This window comes from Vicia villosa, linkage group LG7 (genome assembly GCF_029867415.1).
Source record: "Vicia villosa cultivar HV-30 ecotype Madison, WI linkage group LG7, Vvil1.0, whole genome shotgun sequence".
Lineage (NCBI taxonomy): Eukaryota > Viridiplantae > Streptophyta > Magnoliopsida > Fabales > Fabaceae > Vicia > Vicia villosa.
Genome location: NC_081186.1, coordinates 119,258,885 through 119,279,282, shown reverse-complemented (window position 1 = coordinate 119,279,282; position 20,398 = coordinate 119,258,885). Strand labels below are relative to the sequence as shown.

At 32.5% G+C, this 20,398-nt stretch overlaps 1 protein-coding gene across 2 annotated transcripts; it reads right to left on the bottom strand.

Moving 5' to 3' along the window:
* Positions 1-17,433: 17,433 nt before the first annotated feature.
* Positions 17,434-19,670, bottom strand: LOC131618428 (transcription factor bHLH130-like). 2 transcript variants are annotated; one of them, XM_058889651.1, is made up of 6 exons: positions 19,205-19,670; positions 18,739-18,959; positions 18,408-18,578; positions 18,244-18,309; positions 17,834-17,902; positions 17,434-17,673 (listed from the first exon to the last, which is right to left on the bottom strand). In XM_058889651.1, exons 1-6 carry the CDS (start codon positions 19,632-19,634, stop codon positions 17,629-17,631), a joined length of 1,002 nt encoding a protein of 333 aa, XP_058745634.1. In that variant the 5' UTR covers positions 19,635-19,670; the 3' UTR covers positions 17,434-17,628. The 2 variants fall into 2 exon arrangements, 1 of the variants encoding a protein (XP_058745634.1); XR_009288841.1 differs by having other exon boundaries at positions 17,834-18,309.
* Between the last annotated feature and the right edge of the window lie 728 nt (positions 19,671-20,398).

Below are 20,398 nucleotides of genomic sequence, written 5' to 3'. Positions count from 1 at the left end.
GTACTAGTGCAAGGGTAAAGTATGAGTTTAATGGGTTAGTCAATTATTGGGGTTAGAGTTAAAATAATATAATAATAAAGGGATATTAGTAATAAATAATATGAGTATATTATTATTATTCATATTATTATTATTTTAATTATTATTGTTATTGGGATAATTAAATAATAATTAGAATAATAAGGATTAGAGAATATAGGGAAAGAAGAGAGAAGTTAGAAATCATTCTACGTGAAAAGAGAAAGAGGAGAGCTAGGGAAAACAAGGGGAAACAAGCAATTCCACCATTGGCAATAAGATTCAAGCTTGGAATTGAGGTAAGGAGGGAGAATGAGTTCATATAATGGTGTTTGAACATGAGAGGGTAGTGAGGGTTCATTCCCCTCTTAGGTTTATGTGTATTTTCCATGTTTGCCTTGAATTTGAATATGTTTGTGTATAGAATGTGGTTGAAACTCGTAATTGAGTTTATGTGTATGATTTTAGAGATGTACGCGTATGAGGGGGCATCCCAAGGGCTGTACGCATAGCGTACGTTTCCTGTCCCCAGAGCGTAAAAACACCTTCTAGTGTTACGCATATGGGAGGAAAAGGGATACACGTAACTGGACTATTACGCGTATGGGAATGAGAGGGATATGCGTAATTGGGCTGTTACGCATATGGGGATCTGTTGGATCCCCATGTTGAGCAGGAATTATGCTTATACGCGTATGGTAGGGAAGCATACACGTATGCTCTTTTGTGAGGAGTCTTGAGGGAAATCCATTTCTGGTCATACGCATAAAGGGTGAGGTCATACGCGTATGAGTATGGCGCAACAAGTGATAGACACGTATGGTACGGGCAGGGATGGCGTGTGGGGAAGGCCATACGCGTATGGGGCAGTCTCATACACGTATGAGCCTAATGTATGGGTTTTTCATATTTTTGCGATTTATTTCCCCATTTCACATGCAACGTAATTTTCAATGGTCCCGAAGAGTAAAAATGACTTAGATATTTTGAGAATAATTTAGGTATATGTTGAGTAAGTAAAATATTTGAGTCTTACGAGGACTTAGAGTGGATGCGAGACTTGTATGCTAATGTTATGGAAATCCTTAACTGATGTGTATTCTGGTGTGAATGATGTAATTCTGGGAGGGAATTTTGGTGAGTATGTGGCTCACGTGTGATCAATGTTGATCATGTTATGCACAATATTATATTGAATTGTGCATATTTGTATGCCATGCATCATCATGTCGTGTTATGTGGATATGAGACTAGGTGAGAATCCATGAGGGGTGCCAAATCTTATCCGAACTCCTTGTGGGATTTGAGTTAAGATAAGTCGTAGTTTAGGGGAACGCGTACGGCTTATCCGGATTCTGACGAGAATCTGTTTCGTAGTAAACGAACCGTATTGGCTGTGTTGTTACCGCATGCATAGAGTCGTGATAGTAAGTCACGTTGCATACATTGATAAATATGGATTGGACATAGTGAAGGTGAATTGTATTGTGATGATATCATATGTGACGAGAATAATCCTTTTGTTGTGATTGTGTGTGATTACTACTCCTTAGCATGTGATTTACACCGTTTAATTATTTGAATGAAATTCTCATCCCTTTTTCTGTTGTTGTGTCTGTGCTCCTTTGGGAGTAATGATGACCAAGTATCTGAGTAGTTCCTGGATGCTTGTGTTGCTATTGATCGAGTCTTAGGAGTCGCTCTGATACGTAACACTAGGGAGATGAGAATTTGTTATATTTTGTTTTAATTAATTTTGTTACGTATCATGTTTGATCTTATTATTGGACCATAGTGAAGTGGAAGTTATTGTGATAAGGCTTGAGTGCCACAGATTAATTTCAAACTTTACATTCCGCTGCATATTTTATAAAGAGATGCTTTATGTAAAGATGTTTATGTTGTGAATTTTAAGGGATGTGGCATCATATTTACTATTTTTCTTATTAAGCTTATAAATATATTTATAAATAATTAACGGGGAAATTATGGTGTTACAATAAAGGCTTCAATTCATCGGTCAAAATGTCCAGGCTGATCACGATTCTTTTGTTTGCAGCATCAAATAGTTTGTAACCTCTAGTGGGGTGATACCCTACAACTATCATCATCTCCTTTTTGACATCCAACTTTTTTGCAGTCTGCTCTCACCCTTTTGACAAGTCAAATTCTTCAAATTTTGAGACTTTTTCCATTAAAATTATAAAAATACCCTTTACTTTTCATGAGCCATTTTCCTTTCAACTTCTTGTTCTTCTCATTGAACTCGGCTTACAAAGTGAGCTCCATCTTTACCTTGTCATTATTTCTCACCTCAATCCTTTGCTCATGAGCCTCAAGAGAGTTTTGAAGCTCATCTTTGCTCAATTTCGCAAGATCATTCGACTCTTCAATCACTACTACAATGTTGTTAAATCTTGCCGTCAAAGAACGAAAGATCTTCGACACAACATTCTCCTAAAAAATAGTTTCTCCACATTACTTGATTTGGTTCACCAATCGCGTAATTCGCTTCATGTAAACTTTGATCGTCTCCTTTTCCTCCATTTAAATCAATTCAAATTAACGCTCGTGAGTTTGTAACCTCACCACCTTCACTTTATCAGCCCCTGCATACACCTTTTCTAAGGTTTTCCACTCTTGCTTTGCCGATTTGCAATCGCCAACTTTCTCAAAGTTGTCACCATTCACATATTGATGAATAAAAAACAGCGCTTTGTAATCTTTCTTTTTTTCTTCCTTATGTGTTGCTCCCAGTGATGCATTTCACCTTCGACAAGGGGATTCACCCCATTCTTGATCAATTCAAGAACATCTTGGTAGCCAAACAACACCTTCATTTGCTTGTACTATTTGTCGCAAATCTTTGCATCAAGGGTTGGTATGTTTGTAGGGACTTTATAATTGGAGACAAAATCATATTGCACACTATGTGTTTGTGGATCAGAACTAGGCTCTTGATGCCAAATGTTGGAACATGCAATCACACAATTGGTAAATAATGGAGTATTTGAGTATGTGGAGAAGGAGAAAGTGAGAGAGAAGAGAGTTAGAGAGAGAGAGATAATTGAGGGTGAGAAAAATAATTTCATTCATACTACATTACATACATGTGTATGAAGTACTTACACTAGTAATCGGGATACACAAGCATCAAGTCAAAAATTAGAAAAGTAAAAAACTCGGGGCTGTAACCAGTTAACACAAACCTGTAATCAGTTACAGAAGACACAAAATTGAAAAATACTATTAGATGTAACCGGTTACTGCGAATGCGTAGTCGGTTACAACAACTCCAAAAACACTTATTCTACAACTTATTTGATGTCTGTAATCGATTACACCCTCATTTTACCGGGTACGGCACTTGAAATACTTAAAATTCTCTTAACCGATCCTAATATTCTGTCGAGCAAATCTAACTACAATATTTAGCAAAAAAAAACAGTTGATATAAATAATACATCTAAATATGAATGTCATACATACTAATAAAAAAGTAATCTCATTCGTCGTCAATAAATATGACCAAAAGTACAACTCGGACTTGAAGAAAACAAATCCGAGGTGGCAACAAATTTTATCCATGTACTATATTTTCTTGTGAAAGCATGCTTGTATACCATTCATGATTCAACTTTGTTCAAATGTGAACAAAGAAAACAAGACCTGTTCATTTCAACCTAGCACATAGAAAAGAAAATATAATATAATGTTTTGAAGTCACATAAATGTACTTGTTAGAAGCTTTCCTCTCCTTTTATTTGGTAAAATATTGTTTCCACACTGTATTAAATAATAAGAGTGTCTATTTATATCTTGTGCATGCACAAGAACAAAGAAAGTCTTTGTTGTCTGCCTAAGCTTCAAGTTCAGTTAGGACAATCATATTGAGTCTTGGTCAACGAGTCTTAAGACCAATAGTAGGAAGGCTCAAATAATATTTAAATTTAATGTTAGTTTTAATATTCTTATTTTAACTCTATTACAAAAATTAATTTTTTATTTTAAATTCAAAAAGCTTTTGATTTCTCTTACATGATTTTACACTTAAATTCATACTTATATTATAAAAAAAATTAAAGTTTATTAAAAGAGCCCAACAAAAATTAAATTTAAAGAATTGAACTATATTAATATTTTAAAAAATGAAAATGATGAAAATTAATTTGAAGCATTTAAATTGTTTAAAATTTTCAATCTCAGTTTTTTAAGAAAATAAAGAAAAAAAATATTATTTTACTTTTGGTATTAGATATCAAACATTTTCCTTAGGTGTATATTTAATTTACTCATTCAAGTTGACATTGGATAAAAAATTACATGTCAGTAGTGTGTGGATAGAGTGAAATCTTATTCTTAATTAAGACTTTCCAATTCAAAGGAAAAGTCAAATAGTTCTGAAGCATCCAGCTGCATGATCCCCTTTTATCCTCTCATGAAAAATCTTCAATTAAACATATACCAACAATTCACAAATAATGACGATTAACTAGTTAGTTAATAGGAAGTGCTAATTTAAGAAGTGGTCTTAGCTTGACTGACCCCAAAAATTGTGGTTATTTTACTATATACCTCGTGTGGCATGGTACTGTCAAACATTTGATATTTTGGGTAAATTCAATGTCAACTCCCTTGATAAGAAGACAAATAACTTGGCTGAATCGGTAAGGTATGGACCATGCATGCTTTTCCTATTAAGTAAGTAGTAGTAAGGTTGAAAGTCAAAGAAATTTGGCAAATCTATCATCTATGGTTGTCTCTACAAGCAATGCATTGATTGCATTGGATTAGAATAGTGAGCAAGTTTTATATACTTCAATACTTGCCATTATATAGGTAGAGTTTGACAAATCCGTTATGGATAGGGTTTAAATTACATAAGCATTAAATTACATCGGCATTTTGACTAACTTTTTTTTTTACTAAAAAGATATTCATTAATTCAAATTAAAAATACATCGATCATTACAAATCAAGATCGCTAAAAACTGAAAAAGGTGAATCTGCAAACAATCTTGCAGCACCTAGGTTAATAGCATGCAACGGCAACATGAAAGTGCCTACAAATATGACAAAATAAAAGTCACCAGAATATTCATACTTCTGGATCTGCAACATTGACGCCCAAGTCTTCCTCGGATCTGCAATGATTTGAAATGAATATGTCAATTTGAACCAACAAACACCGTACTAAGACGGGAAAACCAACAAACACCGTACTAAGACGGGAAAACCAACTAACACCGTACAAGACGATGAAAACTTAAAAACACACAAAACAAGAAGCAAATATGTATGGATAACCACTTATTTAAACAAAAAGAGAAAGAAAAATGGTGTTGATGGGTGATTTTTAGCCAAAAATGGCCAAAAACCACCCCTAAGATGGAAGAATGAAAAGAGACATTTTGACTAACTTGTTGTATTATTATACTGAACTTTTGTAAGTGGCCTATGTTTTGGGCCGGTCATAGCGCCCCCGGCCAATAGATGTTAGAATTTGTAATTTATTATTTTGTAGAAAAGACTATATTCACATAGGTGTGTTCGATCATAGAGGTGGCAAATTGGCATATCCGTGTCCTGTTTATACCCGTCTAGCAAAAGTCAATAAATATGGTGGAGTGGGGTGGACTTTGTTGAGGGTGGCGACTTAAAATTTTGATCCGCCCTAAAAAAAAGAGTGTGGGGTGGGGCGAATCCGCGAGCTTTGCACATTTTAAACCTAGCCGAGCACGTTTTGCCACCCTCAGTTCGACCTAGTCGAAGTTGTAGAAGTCAGTTATATTCGACAGAGTCGAATACAACATATAGTTGTTAAGTCGAAATGTAATTTGTATGTTTTGGGCTTGGGTTGTCTTTGAGTTTGGGAATAGGTTGACTATAAATAGACATGATGTTGTAATTTCAAAATATAAATTTTACAGTTTTAACAACAACTTCAATTTTAATAAAAACCCTTTTCTAATAGAGTTTTCTCTCTTCTCTCTTTTTCTTGGAACCCTAATTGTCCCAACAAATTGATATCAACAACCCAGATTGCGATTTAGAGAGAATTTGTAATGGAAAATTGAACAACAACATCAACACAATTTCTATTGAATATATCGATCTTCAATAGTGAGAATTACGAGAGATGGGTTGCACAAATGAAGGTCATCTTCAGTTTTTAAGATGTGGCTGAAATCGTGAATGAAGGAGTACCGACATTGGAAGCGAATGCAAATGATGTTCAAAAAGTTGCAAATAAGGATCAAAGGAAGAAAGATGGAAAAACTCTGTTCTTGAGTCACCAGTGTGTGGATCATAATGTGTTCAAGAAGATTATTGAAGAAGAAACGTCAAAAGGAGTGTGAGATAATTTAAAGAACTTGTATGGTGGAGATGAAAAATCGAAGAGGGTAAAGTTGCATATATTGAGAAAGGAATTCAAGATGACTTAGATGAAGGAAAATGAATCCGTCTCTGAATTACTTTCATGTGTGGTGTTGTTAACAAACCAGATGAAGGCGTGTGGTGAATCAATCAACGATTTGTAGAATATTGAGAGAGTGTTGAGATCTATGACTGCAAACTTTGACTACATTGTAGTGTCTATTGAAAGTCCAAGAACCTAGCTGAGATGAAGTTAGAAGAACTTCAAACTTCGTTAGAAGCTCATGAGATGAGGCTGAAGCAGAGGAACTCAGAAAGGGAGAAGGTGGTTGAACAGGAACTACAAGCAAGATTCATCAAGAAGTTTAGAAAAGAGAAGGAGAAGTAGAGAAAAAATCTTGCTAGTGATTATAAGTCAAGCAAAAATTCAATGAATCAATCTGATTCAACCAAGAAAGACATGGGCAAAAAGTATCCGGGAAAGAAAGTTTATATGAAAGAGGTGTAGTGTTACAACAGTTAAGGTTTTGGTCATTATGCTTGAGACTCTCGAAGAAAGAAAGAAGCAAGAGCCAAAGATAATGATGAAGCGCAATATGCACATGCTGAAGATAGTGATTCTGATGATGTGATATTAATGGAAAATACTCGGTCGAACAATGAGCAAACTAACTAACATGTGGTACCTAGATTCAGGATGCAACAACCACATAATTGGAAATAAAACCTGGTTCACCAAGTTAGATGAATCAGTGAAGAAAGTGATCAAGTTTGACGATGGCAGGCAAGTCACATTAGGTAGAAAAGAAAACATATTTGTGGTTAGATAGGATGGTCAAAAATCCAGCATCATTAATGTGTTGTATGTACCTTCAATGAGAAGTAACTTGATAAAGATATGTCATTTATTTATTAAAGGGAAAAACATGGAGCTAGAAAAAATTCAGATGAAGGTGTATGACGGTGATGAAAGGTTGATTCTGAAAAAAACATTGGCAGACAACAAGACCTTCAAAGTAGAGATCAACATGGTTGATCACAAGTGTCTTGATTTGAAAGCAGAAGAAGACAAGAATTGGCTATGGCATCATATGTATGGATATCTAAACTTCAGAAGTTTAGGTATGCTCAACCAGAAGAAAATGGTATATGTCTTTCCACAAGTAAAAGAACCAAGTCAGGTTTGTGAGGAATGTTGTAAAGAAAAACAGGCTAGGAAAGAATTCAAGCATGACTTGCCCTCAAGGTCGAAGGAAAATCTGGGGCTAGTTCACTCTGATGTGTGTGAACCTTTTGAAGTAAGGTCTAATGGAGGTAACAACTATTTCCTAACTTTCATAAATGAATTCACTAGATATATGTGGATTTACCTTATTGAAAGGAAGAGTGAGGTATTTAAATAGTTTAAGAAGTTTAATTTGCATGTTGAAAAGCAACGTGGATGCAATTTAAAGAAACTGAGAACTGATGGTGGTGGTGAATACACCTCTAAAGAATTTGCAAGATTTTACAATGATGAAAATATAAAGCATGAGGTTATTGTGCACCTCAGTATAATGGTATAGATGAGAGGATAAATAGAAGTATACTTAACATGACAAGGAGCATGTTGAATGCAATGACCGTTTTTCTTTAATTCCTTATTTATGTGAATTAATTGTGATCTATGTGTTAATTATATGCTTAATTGATTTTATGTTGTTTTATTTGGGAATTATTGGTATATAATATAAGATAGTAAGTGTGGTTGATAATTGGGCCTAAGTTGGTATTAGTAAGTGAGGGGTGTTAGTTAGAGCCCATTAGTAATTTAAGATAGTAAGGGTTTAACTAAAACAAGGGTTTTAGAGGAAATAGAAATTAGAAGTTCATTTTGGGGTTTTTGGTGAAAGAAGAGAAGAGAGGAGAGAAAGAGGAGAATCTCAAGGTTGAAGATAGAGTTGGCTTCAATCCAAAACCTAAGGTAAGGGTGAGATTCTTTCATGATAAAGGGATGTATGATGATGTTTTGGGTGGGGTTTTGATTATATGTTGTTATCCATGATTGTGTAGAAATTGAATAGAGATTGTTAGAGTTTATAATTGACTTCTATGAAATTGTGAATCTAAGCATGATTGAAGATGTTATGATGTTAGAAGACCCATAATAGGTGTTATAATTGTGTCTATAACATGTATTCCTATTGATATTTGTGATGCTTGGTGTTTTCCAACTTGATTGGGTTGAGTTTAGGGGTTTTTGGATGGGTTTCGTATGCTGTTTTCTGTGTTTGGGGTTTCCTAAAAATCGCCAGTTCGCGCCGCGACCCCTTGTTGGCGCCGCGAACCTCTTGGCAGAAACTTGGGAAAAACTGGATTTGCTCAGTTCGCGCCGCGATCCCTTGTTGGCGCCGCGAACTGCTTGGCAGAAAGTTAGGAATTTTTGATTCGCTCAGTTCGCGCCGCGAACCCTGTTGGCGCCGCGAACCCTATTTTGCAGAACTTTTCCTAAACTTTGAAATGATGTAACTTTTGAACCGTAACTCCTTTTTAAGTGCCGTTTGAACCTATGCGAAGCTATAATTGAGACCTTTCTAATGAATATGATTTAGGAATGCTTATAAACCTTTTTAATCCTTCTTTAAATGTATTTGTTTGATGTTATGATTTGTGTGGTGAAGTGGTGTGTTGTTGTATGATGATGCAACGTAGCGACGTGATTGGGAAGTGGTGAATTACTATAAAAGTAATGATGTTTAGTCGGTATTTGTGATGTGTTTATGAATATCATGTTTGTATGGATGTTGCATTTAGTGAGTCACATCCATTGCATAATGAGACGGCGACCTTAATGGTAAAAAGTGACGGTGGCCTTAATGGCAATTCGCGACGGTGTGCCCAATGGCAAATCTTGAGACGTGAGAGTTTTACTCCAAATGGTACCACATGCATTTGCATAAGTCGAGTCACATGTGAATTGCATTTGAGTCTTATTTGATTATGATATTGTGACTTGATGAAGATATGATTGTTAAGACGTAGAGACTTGATTATGTGATGTGAAATCGTTGTATTGAGTATGGGGATGAGAAGTGGTGACAAATGTATGATCTTTTCTCTTGCTTAGAATATTATCATACGTTTCTTTATAATGAATGATATCTCACCCCTTATATTTGAATGTTACCCTCCGTTGGTAACGTGCAGGTAACGACGTGGAGTAGCCGTGTACCTTATAGCTCGAGTCGGTGTGTCAATGCTCTGATACGTAGCACTCGGGGGGAATGTTTGTGATACTTGCTTGTGTCTTGTTTTATGTTGATTATCTTTCTTGAACTTTGATGTTATGTCTTGTGGAAACGTTTTGGACCTATTGTGCCATGTTCACAAGAATATAATATTTAGATATTGTGTTGTTATTTGGATTCCGCTGCAATATGATGAAGTTGTTTGGATTTAAATGTTCGATGAATTATAAGTTTCCTCCGATATAAGTGTTATGTATCCATGTACTTTGAGCATGAATTGTAGTTTTTTTAAGTCGAATATGTGATGCCTCATATTTGTTGCTTGTTTCGATGTTTTATACTCTGTTTGCTCTTATTAATTGAGGGGTAGATTTGGGGTGTTACATTGAATGCTAAAGATATGCCAAATAGATTTTGGGGTAAAGCTAGATGATCAAAGACAGACCATGGTGCTCATAGGTTATCATTCGACTGATGCATATAAGTTGTATTCACCAAATGATGATAAGCTAGTGATCATTAGAGATGTTTTGGTGGACGAAAGAAAATGGTGGAATTGGACTTAGGAGTCAAGTTGACATATGGAAGAAACAGTCGCAATTGTGCTTGAGGAAGAAGACCAACAAACTGAAGTCAGAACCAATTAAAATGAAGAACCACCTGAGCAGAATTTCAGAAGATTGATTAGAACGAGAATTGAGTCGACAAGGCTAGTTGGACATGAGATATTTCCAAATCAAGCAATCGATGCAAATAATGACCTAATAGAAGAAGTGATGATAATGGATGAATAAGAACCAATCGATTTGAATCAAGCCATGGGTGATTCAAATTGGATAGCATCCATGTAAGAAGAACTCAGAGCAATCGAGAAGAATAAGACCCGAGAGCTTATTGAAAGAGCTAGCAAGAAGCCAATTAATGTGAAATGGGTCTACAAGTTGAAACGAAGGCCAAGCGGTGAAATTTCCAAGCATAAGGCAAGACTAGTGGCGAGAGGTTTTCTTCAAAAACTTGTATTGAATTTGAAGAAGTTTATGCGCCCGTTGCAAAGTTAGAGACTATTAGAATTGTTGTGTTAACTACATCATACATATGGTGGAAGATACATCAGCTTGATGTAAAGTCAGTATTTCTAAATGGACCTTTGGAAGAAGAAGTATATGCTATTCAACCATCAGGATTCAAAATCAAAGGGCAGGAATCGAAGGTGTACAGATTAAGGAAGGATCTATATGGTTTAAAGCAAGTCCCGAGGGCTTGGAACAAAAGAATAAATTTACTCCTAATCGAAGCTGGTTTTACAAAGTGTGTCTCTGAACATGAAGTGTATGTCAATGGTGCATACAGGGTAAGTCGAATCATTTTATGCATATATGTAGATGATTTGTTGATCACATGTGCAGATGAAGCAGAGATATGAAGAGTCAATTCATATATTATAAAGGAGTTTGAAATGTATGACCTAGGAAAGTTGTCATATTTCTTAGGGATGGAGTTCAAAGACACGGTCGAAGGAGTGTTCTTGCACCAGAAAAAGTATGCTCAAGATATCTTGAAAAGGTTCAAGGTGAGCAACTATAATGCAGCTTCCAGGCCATTAGAAATTGGAGCAAAGTTGAAAAAGGATATAAATGATGAGTTCGTAAGTTCAACATTGTACAAACAAATCATTGGATCCATGAGGTATCTATGCAATACAAGGTCAGACATTTGTCAAACTATCAGATTATTGAGCAGATTCATGGAGAAACCCCAAGAATGTCATCTCATTGTAGTCAAGAGAGTGATGAGATACGTTAATTGTATGATTTATCATGGTGTGCTGATGACAAGATAGAAAAAGACCATCGTAGATGCAGAGGTACATGGTTAAACTGATTCATATTTCAGTGGAAATCAAAACAAGAAGAAGAGTACAACAGGATACATATTCATGATAGGAGGTGCTCTACTTTCTTGGAGCTCAAGAAAGCAAAGCATTATGGACTTGTCACCATGTGAAGCCGAGTATGTGGCTGCATCGTATGCAAAATGTCTAGTAGTATGGATAGAGATGCATCTAGAAGAGCTCAAGATCATGAAACCTAAGAAAATGAAGTTGTTTGTTGATAAAAAGTCAGATATCGACCTAGTCAATCATCCTATGTGTCAAAGTCAAAGTAAATACATAGAGATGACGTATAGTTTTCTCAGGGATCAAGAAAATAAAGGGAAACTTGAACTTGAGCATTGCAAGACATAATGATAACTATTTGATATACTCACCAAACCTCCTGAAGAAAGTCAGATTTAATGAGTTGAAGAAAAGCATTGGGATGAGATGTCTCAAAAACATGAATTAGGTGGTATGTTAGAAGTTATAACTCACTATTTTGTTGAAAAATTGTATTCGACATATGTGTGTTTGACCTAGTAGAAGTCAGTTGTATTCGACAAAGTCGAATTCAACATATATCTATTAAGTTGATCAAATGTAACTGATATGTTTTCGGCTTGGGCCTTGGTTGCCTTTAAATAGGCATGTTGTTGTAATTTCAAAATATAATGTTTACAATTATAATAACAACTTCAATTTTAATAAAACCATTTTCTAAAAATAATTTTCTCTCTTCTTTTTTTCTTAGAACTTCAATTGTTCCAACAATAGAGTCGGTCTAACACATTTTTCCCCTGACCAATAGAGTCGGTCTAACGCATTTTGAAGTATAAGTAGAAATTTGATTTAAGTTATTTTAAAAATAACATTTAATTAATAATTTTAATAAAATTATATATATATATATATATATATATATATATATATATATATATATATATATATATATATATATATATATATATATATATATATATATATATATATATATATATATATATATATATATATATATTCTGTGAGGGTCAAAGACCCGGGACCCACTGCTCTACGCTAGCCAAAGGCTCAATAACAAGTGGTCCATTATCCAACCTTCTCCGTCGGACCCAAGGTATAAATACCTTCATAAAGGGTTTTCAAGTACACATTCTCTAATCCCCGCTTTCACTACCACTATCTGGAACCCTAAACAGTCTTGGGTGTTGGAGTGCTAAACATGCAGGTACCCCCCTTAAGTCCTCCATATTGGAGATAGTAAACATAGATGAACAACATCACATCAAAATCGATTCCTCTGATTCATTAAGCATCATGATCACGACCTTTGATCCACAATATTGTCACATCGTAATGCCTCAGAAGCTTCGCTCTACCGTAGTTTCCGCATCGAAATAGTGACACCGTTTATGGGTATTGACTTGTGATTCCTATGATTTCCATGATTCCATGATTCCATGTTGGATCCTTATATATGAACTCCGAAAGCGTCTCAGGCGAGGAAATCGAAGTATCAAGAAGCCGAAAATCTCATATCTGAATCGTTCAAATCCACCAAGCCTCGATCCAACTCTGATCGACTGTTCGCGAATGTCATGAGCCATCGTGGAGGTATACTAACAGGTGCAGAAGCATCTACCAAGTTCAGGGGAAGTGTAACTAGAGTTTTTGTTTAAAAAGATAGTGGAGTTCACCAAGAAAAAAAATATACACTATAATAGGTAAACAACATGTGCAGGTGCATGCACACTTCACCACCATATCTTTCACAAACACTTATGCATCCATATGTCTTTCAAACTCATTATTTAAGAAGTTTAATAGTGCATAAATCACCAGATCTTTTCTTTTGGACTTCCCAAACAACATTTGTCATGTCACATCCAATTCGATCCATGATCCATCATCATTTCCACCTCTTTAGCTTTGGTTATTGCGGTGTGGTCTAATAAACCTGAATAGAAGGGAAGATGCAAAAGACATGACTCATCATCTAGTGTCATTGTCATCTCTCAACCGATAGAAGGAAGATATCTGTCTCTTTATACCACATCGGAAAAATGAGTAATCAAGCTATGGTTAATTTGATTATAGCCCACGGAGGCAAGGTCAAACAGTCCACTTGAAGTTACGAGTTCAAATACTACTTAGTCACCTTTTTTTTTTTAGTTTGTAAATGAAGTAGTAATAGCCACTAAAAACTCACACACACAACCATGAGTACCAGTGTTGGAACCTTAGTAATAGCGTCCAACCCAATGTTATCAAAATCGCGATCCAGATCGTGGAATCGCATGATTTTGCGATCTCAACCACCTCCACCGATCTGGATCGCAACCAAGATCGTATAGCAGCGGAAATTACGGCAAAAATCTAGGTTTTAGTAAATAGATCGTGAAATCAGACAATTTTTAGAAATATTTCATAATACCGAGCTTTAATTACCCGGGTCAATTTTGACCCGGTTTGCAACCCGATGTTTCTCTGTTATGGCCTTTTGCGTTTTTGCTCGTTTCGTAATGAAGCTTAAAACTTCGTTTTGTATACACCTGCATTTTTCATTTTCGTCTTCATCTTCGTTTATCTGCGTTTTCACCTTCTAAAACATTCATTTGTTCTTCGTCGTCTTGTTTATTTTTGCTTTTGTTTTTGAAAAGAAACATTTTACATACATAACTTTACATTCACACGTAATGGGCCAGCTTTTAAAAAGTAAGTTGAATTGGCTTTATCACAAATCAATCTTCTCTTGTGCAGTATGACTGACACGACATCACAAACACGTCACCACACATATCTGCTCTTTCTTTTCTTTTATTTTCAATTAATTTTTGTTTTAATATTGTAATAACTACTTCTTTTGTTTTTGTTTTATATTTATTTCATATAATTTTTATATTTTTCTTTCCTTTTTAATCTTTATATATATATATATATATATATATATATATATATATATATAGCATTATTTCTATTTTGGTAAAATCTTACTATTTTGATTACGATTTTATGTTTTACGATTTTGTTATCCCCTATCGATTCTATAAAAATAAGTGAGTAGAATCTTTCGATCTTAATTACGATTTTATATTTTACGATTTTGATATCCTCTTCCGATTTTACTTAAGATCTCGATTCTGACAACATTGGTCCAACCTGACAATATCGACTTTTACCAATTGAGTTAGGACTTTAATCAATTTTTTTTATAACTTTATTGTTATATTTAAAAAAATTACAAAATGGAATTTAAACTCAGCAACCAACCGTATAAAAAAAAATTATTTTTGATGGCTTTATTCCACCTCAACATAACACACTACATTATATTTTCATAAGATGTCTTATATATATTCCTAGAAAAAAATCTAATATGACTCCCAAGACAAGCGTTCAAACTCTGACTGATTGTTTGTCTTATGTTTAAATCGATTTAGAATTCTTAACAAGAGGGTTTCCAAGACACTTTGTAACACAATATTTTTTAATCAATAACTAGTAACAAACCCGTGCATACGCACGGGTTCTGTTCGGTTACGCGAATTTGGATACATTATTTATTTTAAATAAAAATATTAAGAAAGAAAAAAATTTAAATAAATAATTGATTATTTCGTATATAAAAATATTTAGATCAATAATAGTTTTTTACCCGTATACCATTTTTGGATTAAAAATATTTAATCATAAATACAATTTTTCGTATATAAAAATATTTAGATCAATAATAGATTTTTTTTCCATATACATACTTCATTTTTGTTTAGCTATCATTTACAAAAATATTTGGATCAATAGTAAATTTCGTATAAAAATATTTAGATCAATAATAAATTTTTTCTCGTATACCATTTTTGAATAAAAAATATTTGGGTCATAAATACCATTTTTCGTAAATAATATATTTTTTCTGTAGACAAATATTATTTTTGTTTATGTATCATTTACAAAAACATTTGGATCGATACTAAATTTTCGTATATTAAAATATTTAAATCAATGATATATTTTTCCCTTATACCATTTTCGGATAAAAAATATTTGATCATAAATACCATTTCTCGTATATAAAAATATTTAGGTCAATAATAGACTTTTTTTCCATATACACACTTTATTTTTGTTTAGGTATCATTTACAAAAATATTTGGATCAATAGTAAATTTCGTATATAAAAATACTTATACCAGTAGTAGATTTTTCTCCATATACCATTTTTTAATAAAAAATATTTAGATCATAAATAACATTTTTCGTAAATAATTATACAAATATTATTTTTATTTAGGTATCATTTACAAAAATATTTGGATCAATATTAAATTTTCGTATAAAAATATTTAGATCAATAATAGATTTTTCCCCGTATACAGTTTTAGATCAAAAATATTCGATCATAAATACCATTTCTCATATATAAAAATATTTAGATCAATAATAAATTTTTTTCCCGTATACTGACCTCATTTTTGTTTAGGTATCATTTACAAAAATATTTGGATCAATAGTAAATTTTGTATATAAAAATATTTAGATCAATAGTAGATTATTTTCCAGTATACCATTTTAGAATAAAAATATTTGGATCATAAATATCATTTTTCGTAAATAATAGATTTGTTTCCATATACAAATATTATTTTTGTTTAGGTGTCATTTACAAAAAAAATTTGGATCAATATCAAATTTTCGTATATAAAAATATTTAGATCAATAATAGATTTTTTGGCCTATTCCATTTTTGAATAAAAAATATTTGGATCATAAATAACATTTTTCGTATATAAAAATATTTATATCAATAATAATTTTTTTCCCTTATACAAATTTCATTTTTATTTAGGTATCATTTATAAAAATATTTAGATCAATAGTAAATTTCGTATATAAAAATATTTAGATCAATAGTAGATTTTTCTCGTATTTTTGAATAAAAATTAGGGTTAAATATGTTTCTAAGTGCAGATTTGTATTACTTTTATCATTATCTTTTAAAATTTAAAAAATTCATATTTAATTCTTCTCATTATAAAAAATTCTATAATTTAGTAAAGAAATATTTTATAATGTTCTAAACACGTATGCAAAAAAATTATTCAAAAATATAACATTTTAAGAGTAATTAAACAGTTTTAAAAATTTTAAAAAATAATAGGGACTAAAACTCCATGCATAAAAATTTTATAGGGACTAAAATATGTCATTTTTTTAATAGGGACTAAAAATAAAATTTGAGATATTTATAAGGACCAAAAACATACTTAACCCCAAAAAATATTTGGATCATAAATATCATTTTTCGTAAATAATAAATTTTTTCCGTATACAAATATTATTTTTATATAGGTATCATTTACAAAAATATTTGAATCAATATTAAATTTTCGTATATAAAAATATTTAGATCAATAATAGATTTTTTGAATAAATTTTTCACGTATATCATTTTTTACTAAAAAATATTTTGATCATAAATACCATTTTTCGTAAATATAAAAATATATATCAATAATTTTTTTTTGGAAGAAAGAAGTGAGAAAGTGATGAAAGAAAAAAAAATAGAGAATATAGAAAGATTTGATAAGTTTGATAAAATATATGAGTTGTATTATTTTAATAATAAAATTAAAAACTTTATGGTGTAAAGACAAAAAAACCATAATTTTAATGTGGTGGCAAAAAATCAAATAAGGGTATTTTTGACTTTTCCACGACCATTACTTTTCTTATATTATAGATATTTTTATTGGTGAAAATTTCAATGGGCTCAATAAAATTGTGTGGGAGTAAAACCTATATAAATTACAACCAATATAAATTAGTGTGTGTTGTAAAATATGTTATAGGTTGTTTTGTTAGCACTTTTGTTTTTCTAATACAATTTATAACCCTTCAGTGAAGCCAAGAAAAGAAAGGAAAAAAGAGAATATGAAAAAACAAAACTGAAAATATATTTAGCAGGACCTAAAATATTATACAAATTAGGCAAAATACTATTATAAAACTATTCTATTATTAATCACACTTGCCACTGTTTTGGCAAAGCTAAATTATAAATTAAAAACAAATGCCTCCTTTCTTTAGTTATCTACAAGGAACAATATCAGGCCTAAGATCCGAACATTGCTTCTAATTACTTTTACAACTGCACTTTGCCTTTGTGTCTGATAACATCTGCATGATGAAAAATAAAATACATGATAAGACAATTTTGAATTCATTGGAGTATTATGTTTCATTTATCATAATAATTTACATTTAACATGCACAAATAAAAGTTATATTTTTGCAATAATTGAAAAAACATAAAAATGTTTAGTATTTGTGTTGTTACCTTAAGTTGTTTCCTAAGATCTTTAATGTATTCAACTGCTTCATCCAACATATCAGCTGTGCTACTTTGCTGCCAAGAAAGAATTACAAGAAATAAATCATCAAATTGCATATCAACCTTCATTGTCAGCCATCTAATGAAGGCCGTCTTTGATGGAATGGAAACCGCACTAGGCCTAAAATTTGACACGGCTAAACCGTAACTATACAGGGCCTCCAAAAACTTAAAAGGCTCTGAGTCCAATAAATATAAAAAATATATTACCTTATCTGAATTTGGCACGGCTAAAACTTTACATGGCTAAACGGTACTGCACGAGGCCTAAAATTTGATACGACTAAACCGTAACTATACGGGGCCTCCAAAAACTTATGAGGCTCTGAGTCCAATAAATATAAAAAGTATATTACCTTATCTGAATTTGGGAAAAGGTCTTGTAATTTCTTGATTCTTGCACTAATTCTTATTCTTCTTTCCTGCAATATGCATATCAACATAACAAATGAAGAAGTTCATTAAAATGCAACAAATGTGTTTATATGACTTGTGATTAATAACAAGGTTAAAATTTTACCCTCTCTGCAATGCTTCTTGGGTGAGTGGCAAATCCTCTTTTGGCACGGATTTTGCATGGAACAGATCCTTGAATGTGAAAAAACTTGTCCATACTAGCCATCTTTGTAGAAGAGCTTGGCAGACTCAAATGGTGGGTCAAACCAAGTTTTTGGTATCCAAAGTCTAAATCCTAGTAACATAAATTTTCACTTATCAATAATGAAATAATCTTTAACACCAACCAAACACGACGCCGGCGCGTAGATACTAAATTTAGACAATAGAAGTAATTACATGTAATCATAATGCAATTGGTTAATATACAGATTCACACAATTTTCTTTACCTACCTGAGTTTGTATAGCATTTGAAGTGGAAAAGATGATTTCAGCATTATTAGTGGTTGTTTTTGTTGCCCCGAATGTAGAAGCATCCCAATAGTCATTGGTGAAGCTAGGCATGTAACATTTAGTGCTACCATTATAATTTCCCATGTTTCTACTTTTAATACAATTTGGTTGAAGTGCTTTGTGTTCATCATTTTCAACAATTTGTGGCATGTTGATAGAAACTGTTAAGCAATATAATTCAACAATTAAATAAAAGGCAAAGAAACTATTAGCATAGAGATCTTATATTCCATTCCAGCCACTCCAATTTATTTTACTATATTATTAAAAATAGTGCACAAAAAAGGGATCTGGCTTGACTTGACTTGAATCTCATTAACAGCTAACAACCAAGCTATGGTCAATTTTAATCATAGACTTTAAAGTTTAAACTTTAAAGTTTCCATGTAAGATTAAGAAAACATACCATCGTTATGAAGTGAATAATTGGAGAAAAACTCAGCAGGGGAACTCTTGTGCCTAATGAGATTGGAGCAATTCTTAGAAGAATCAATTTTAGTTTCTGTGATACAGTTTTCTGAAGCGAAAAAAGAAGCATCAAAATCATTAGGCAATCCTTGATTCTGCTGCTGAGTTTGGTAAATCATCTGATGATTCGAAGATGATACATAAGAAGAATAACCATTGTAGTGTGATGAAAAAGGTTCCTTTTCTTCTTGTTTCACTGCCAATTGTTGAGAATTGGTAAACACTGTTTCCATTTCTGAACTTGTTGAGGTAGAATAATATTGCTGATTATCATTTCTGAAAGTTTCTTCACTGATAAAACCAATTGTATCAACAAGGCTTGACTCAAGTTGAGAATAGTTGAGAGCATGAGCATACACAATACTCATCTTATATTCAGAAGAAGAGAAAAATTTGTGAAGAAGAAAGTTGTGAATATTTTGTTTTGGTGTTGAGATGTATTAATTTATATAGTATGTTGTTAAATAATTGGCCTTATGTTTCACCATTATTAACGAGAATGCCTTAAAGTCCTAAACTGGTCCATGGTCCATGGTCCTCTTTGATTTCTTAACCTTATTCAACTGTGGAAAACACGTGTGTATAACCGTGTGCACGTGCAATAGACTAGTTTTTTTTTTTTTTTTATCCAAATTGACTGCGGAGGGGATTCACTCAAAAATATGTAACTCTTGCTAACTTCATCAATTTCATTCATACTCCCTCCGTCAAATTTCACCTTTTTAGATTCATTCAATAGTTAATGTATCTAGTCTGTATATAGACTAGATACATTAATTATTGAATGAATCTAAAAAGGTGAAATTTGCTTATAATATGGGACGGAGGGAGTAATAAAAAGTCTCAATATAGGAAATTAAATGGATAGTAAAAAAATAAATTAGATTCGTCCCAATCAACGCTACTGTCAACCATTGAAAAGTCAATGTCTTTAATAGCGCCGATCTCACCAACGATACAATTCAGTTTTTTTATTTCCAATTTACAGAAATTCATTTAGACATGTATTTTATATAAAAAATTACATATTTTTTTAATTTTCTTTTGCATCTATTAATAAAAGTTCACTATACTATGATCATTCCTACATGAACAAACAAAATATTTATTTATCTATTATTGATTATCTTAA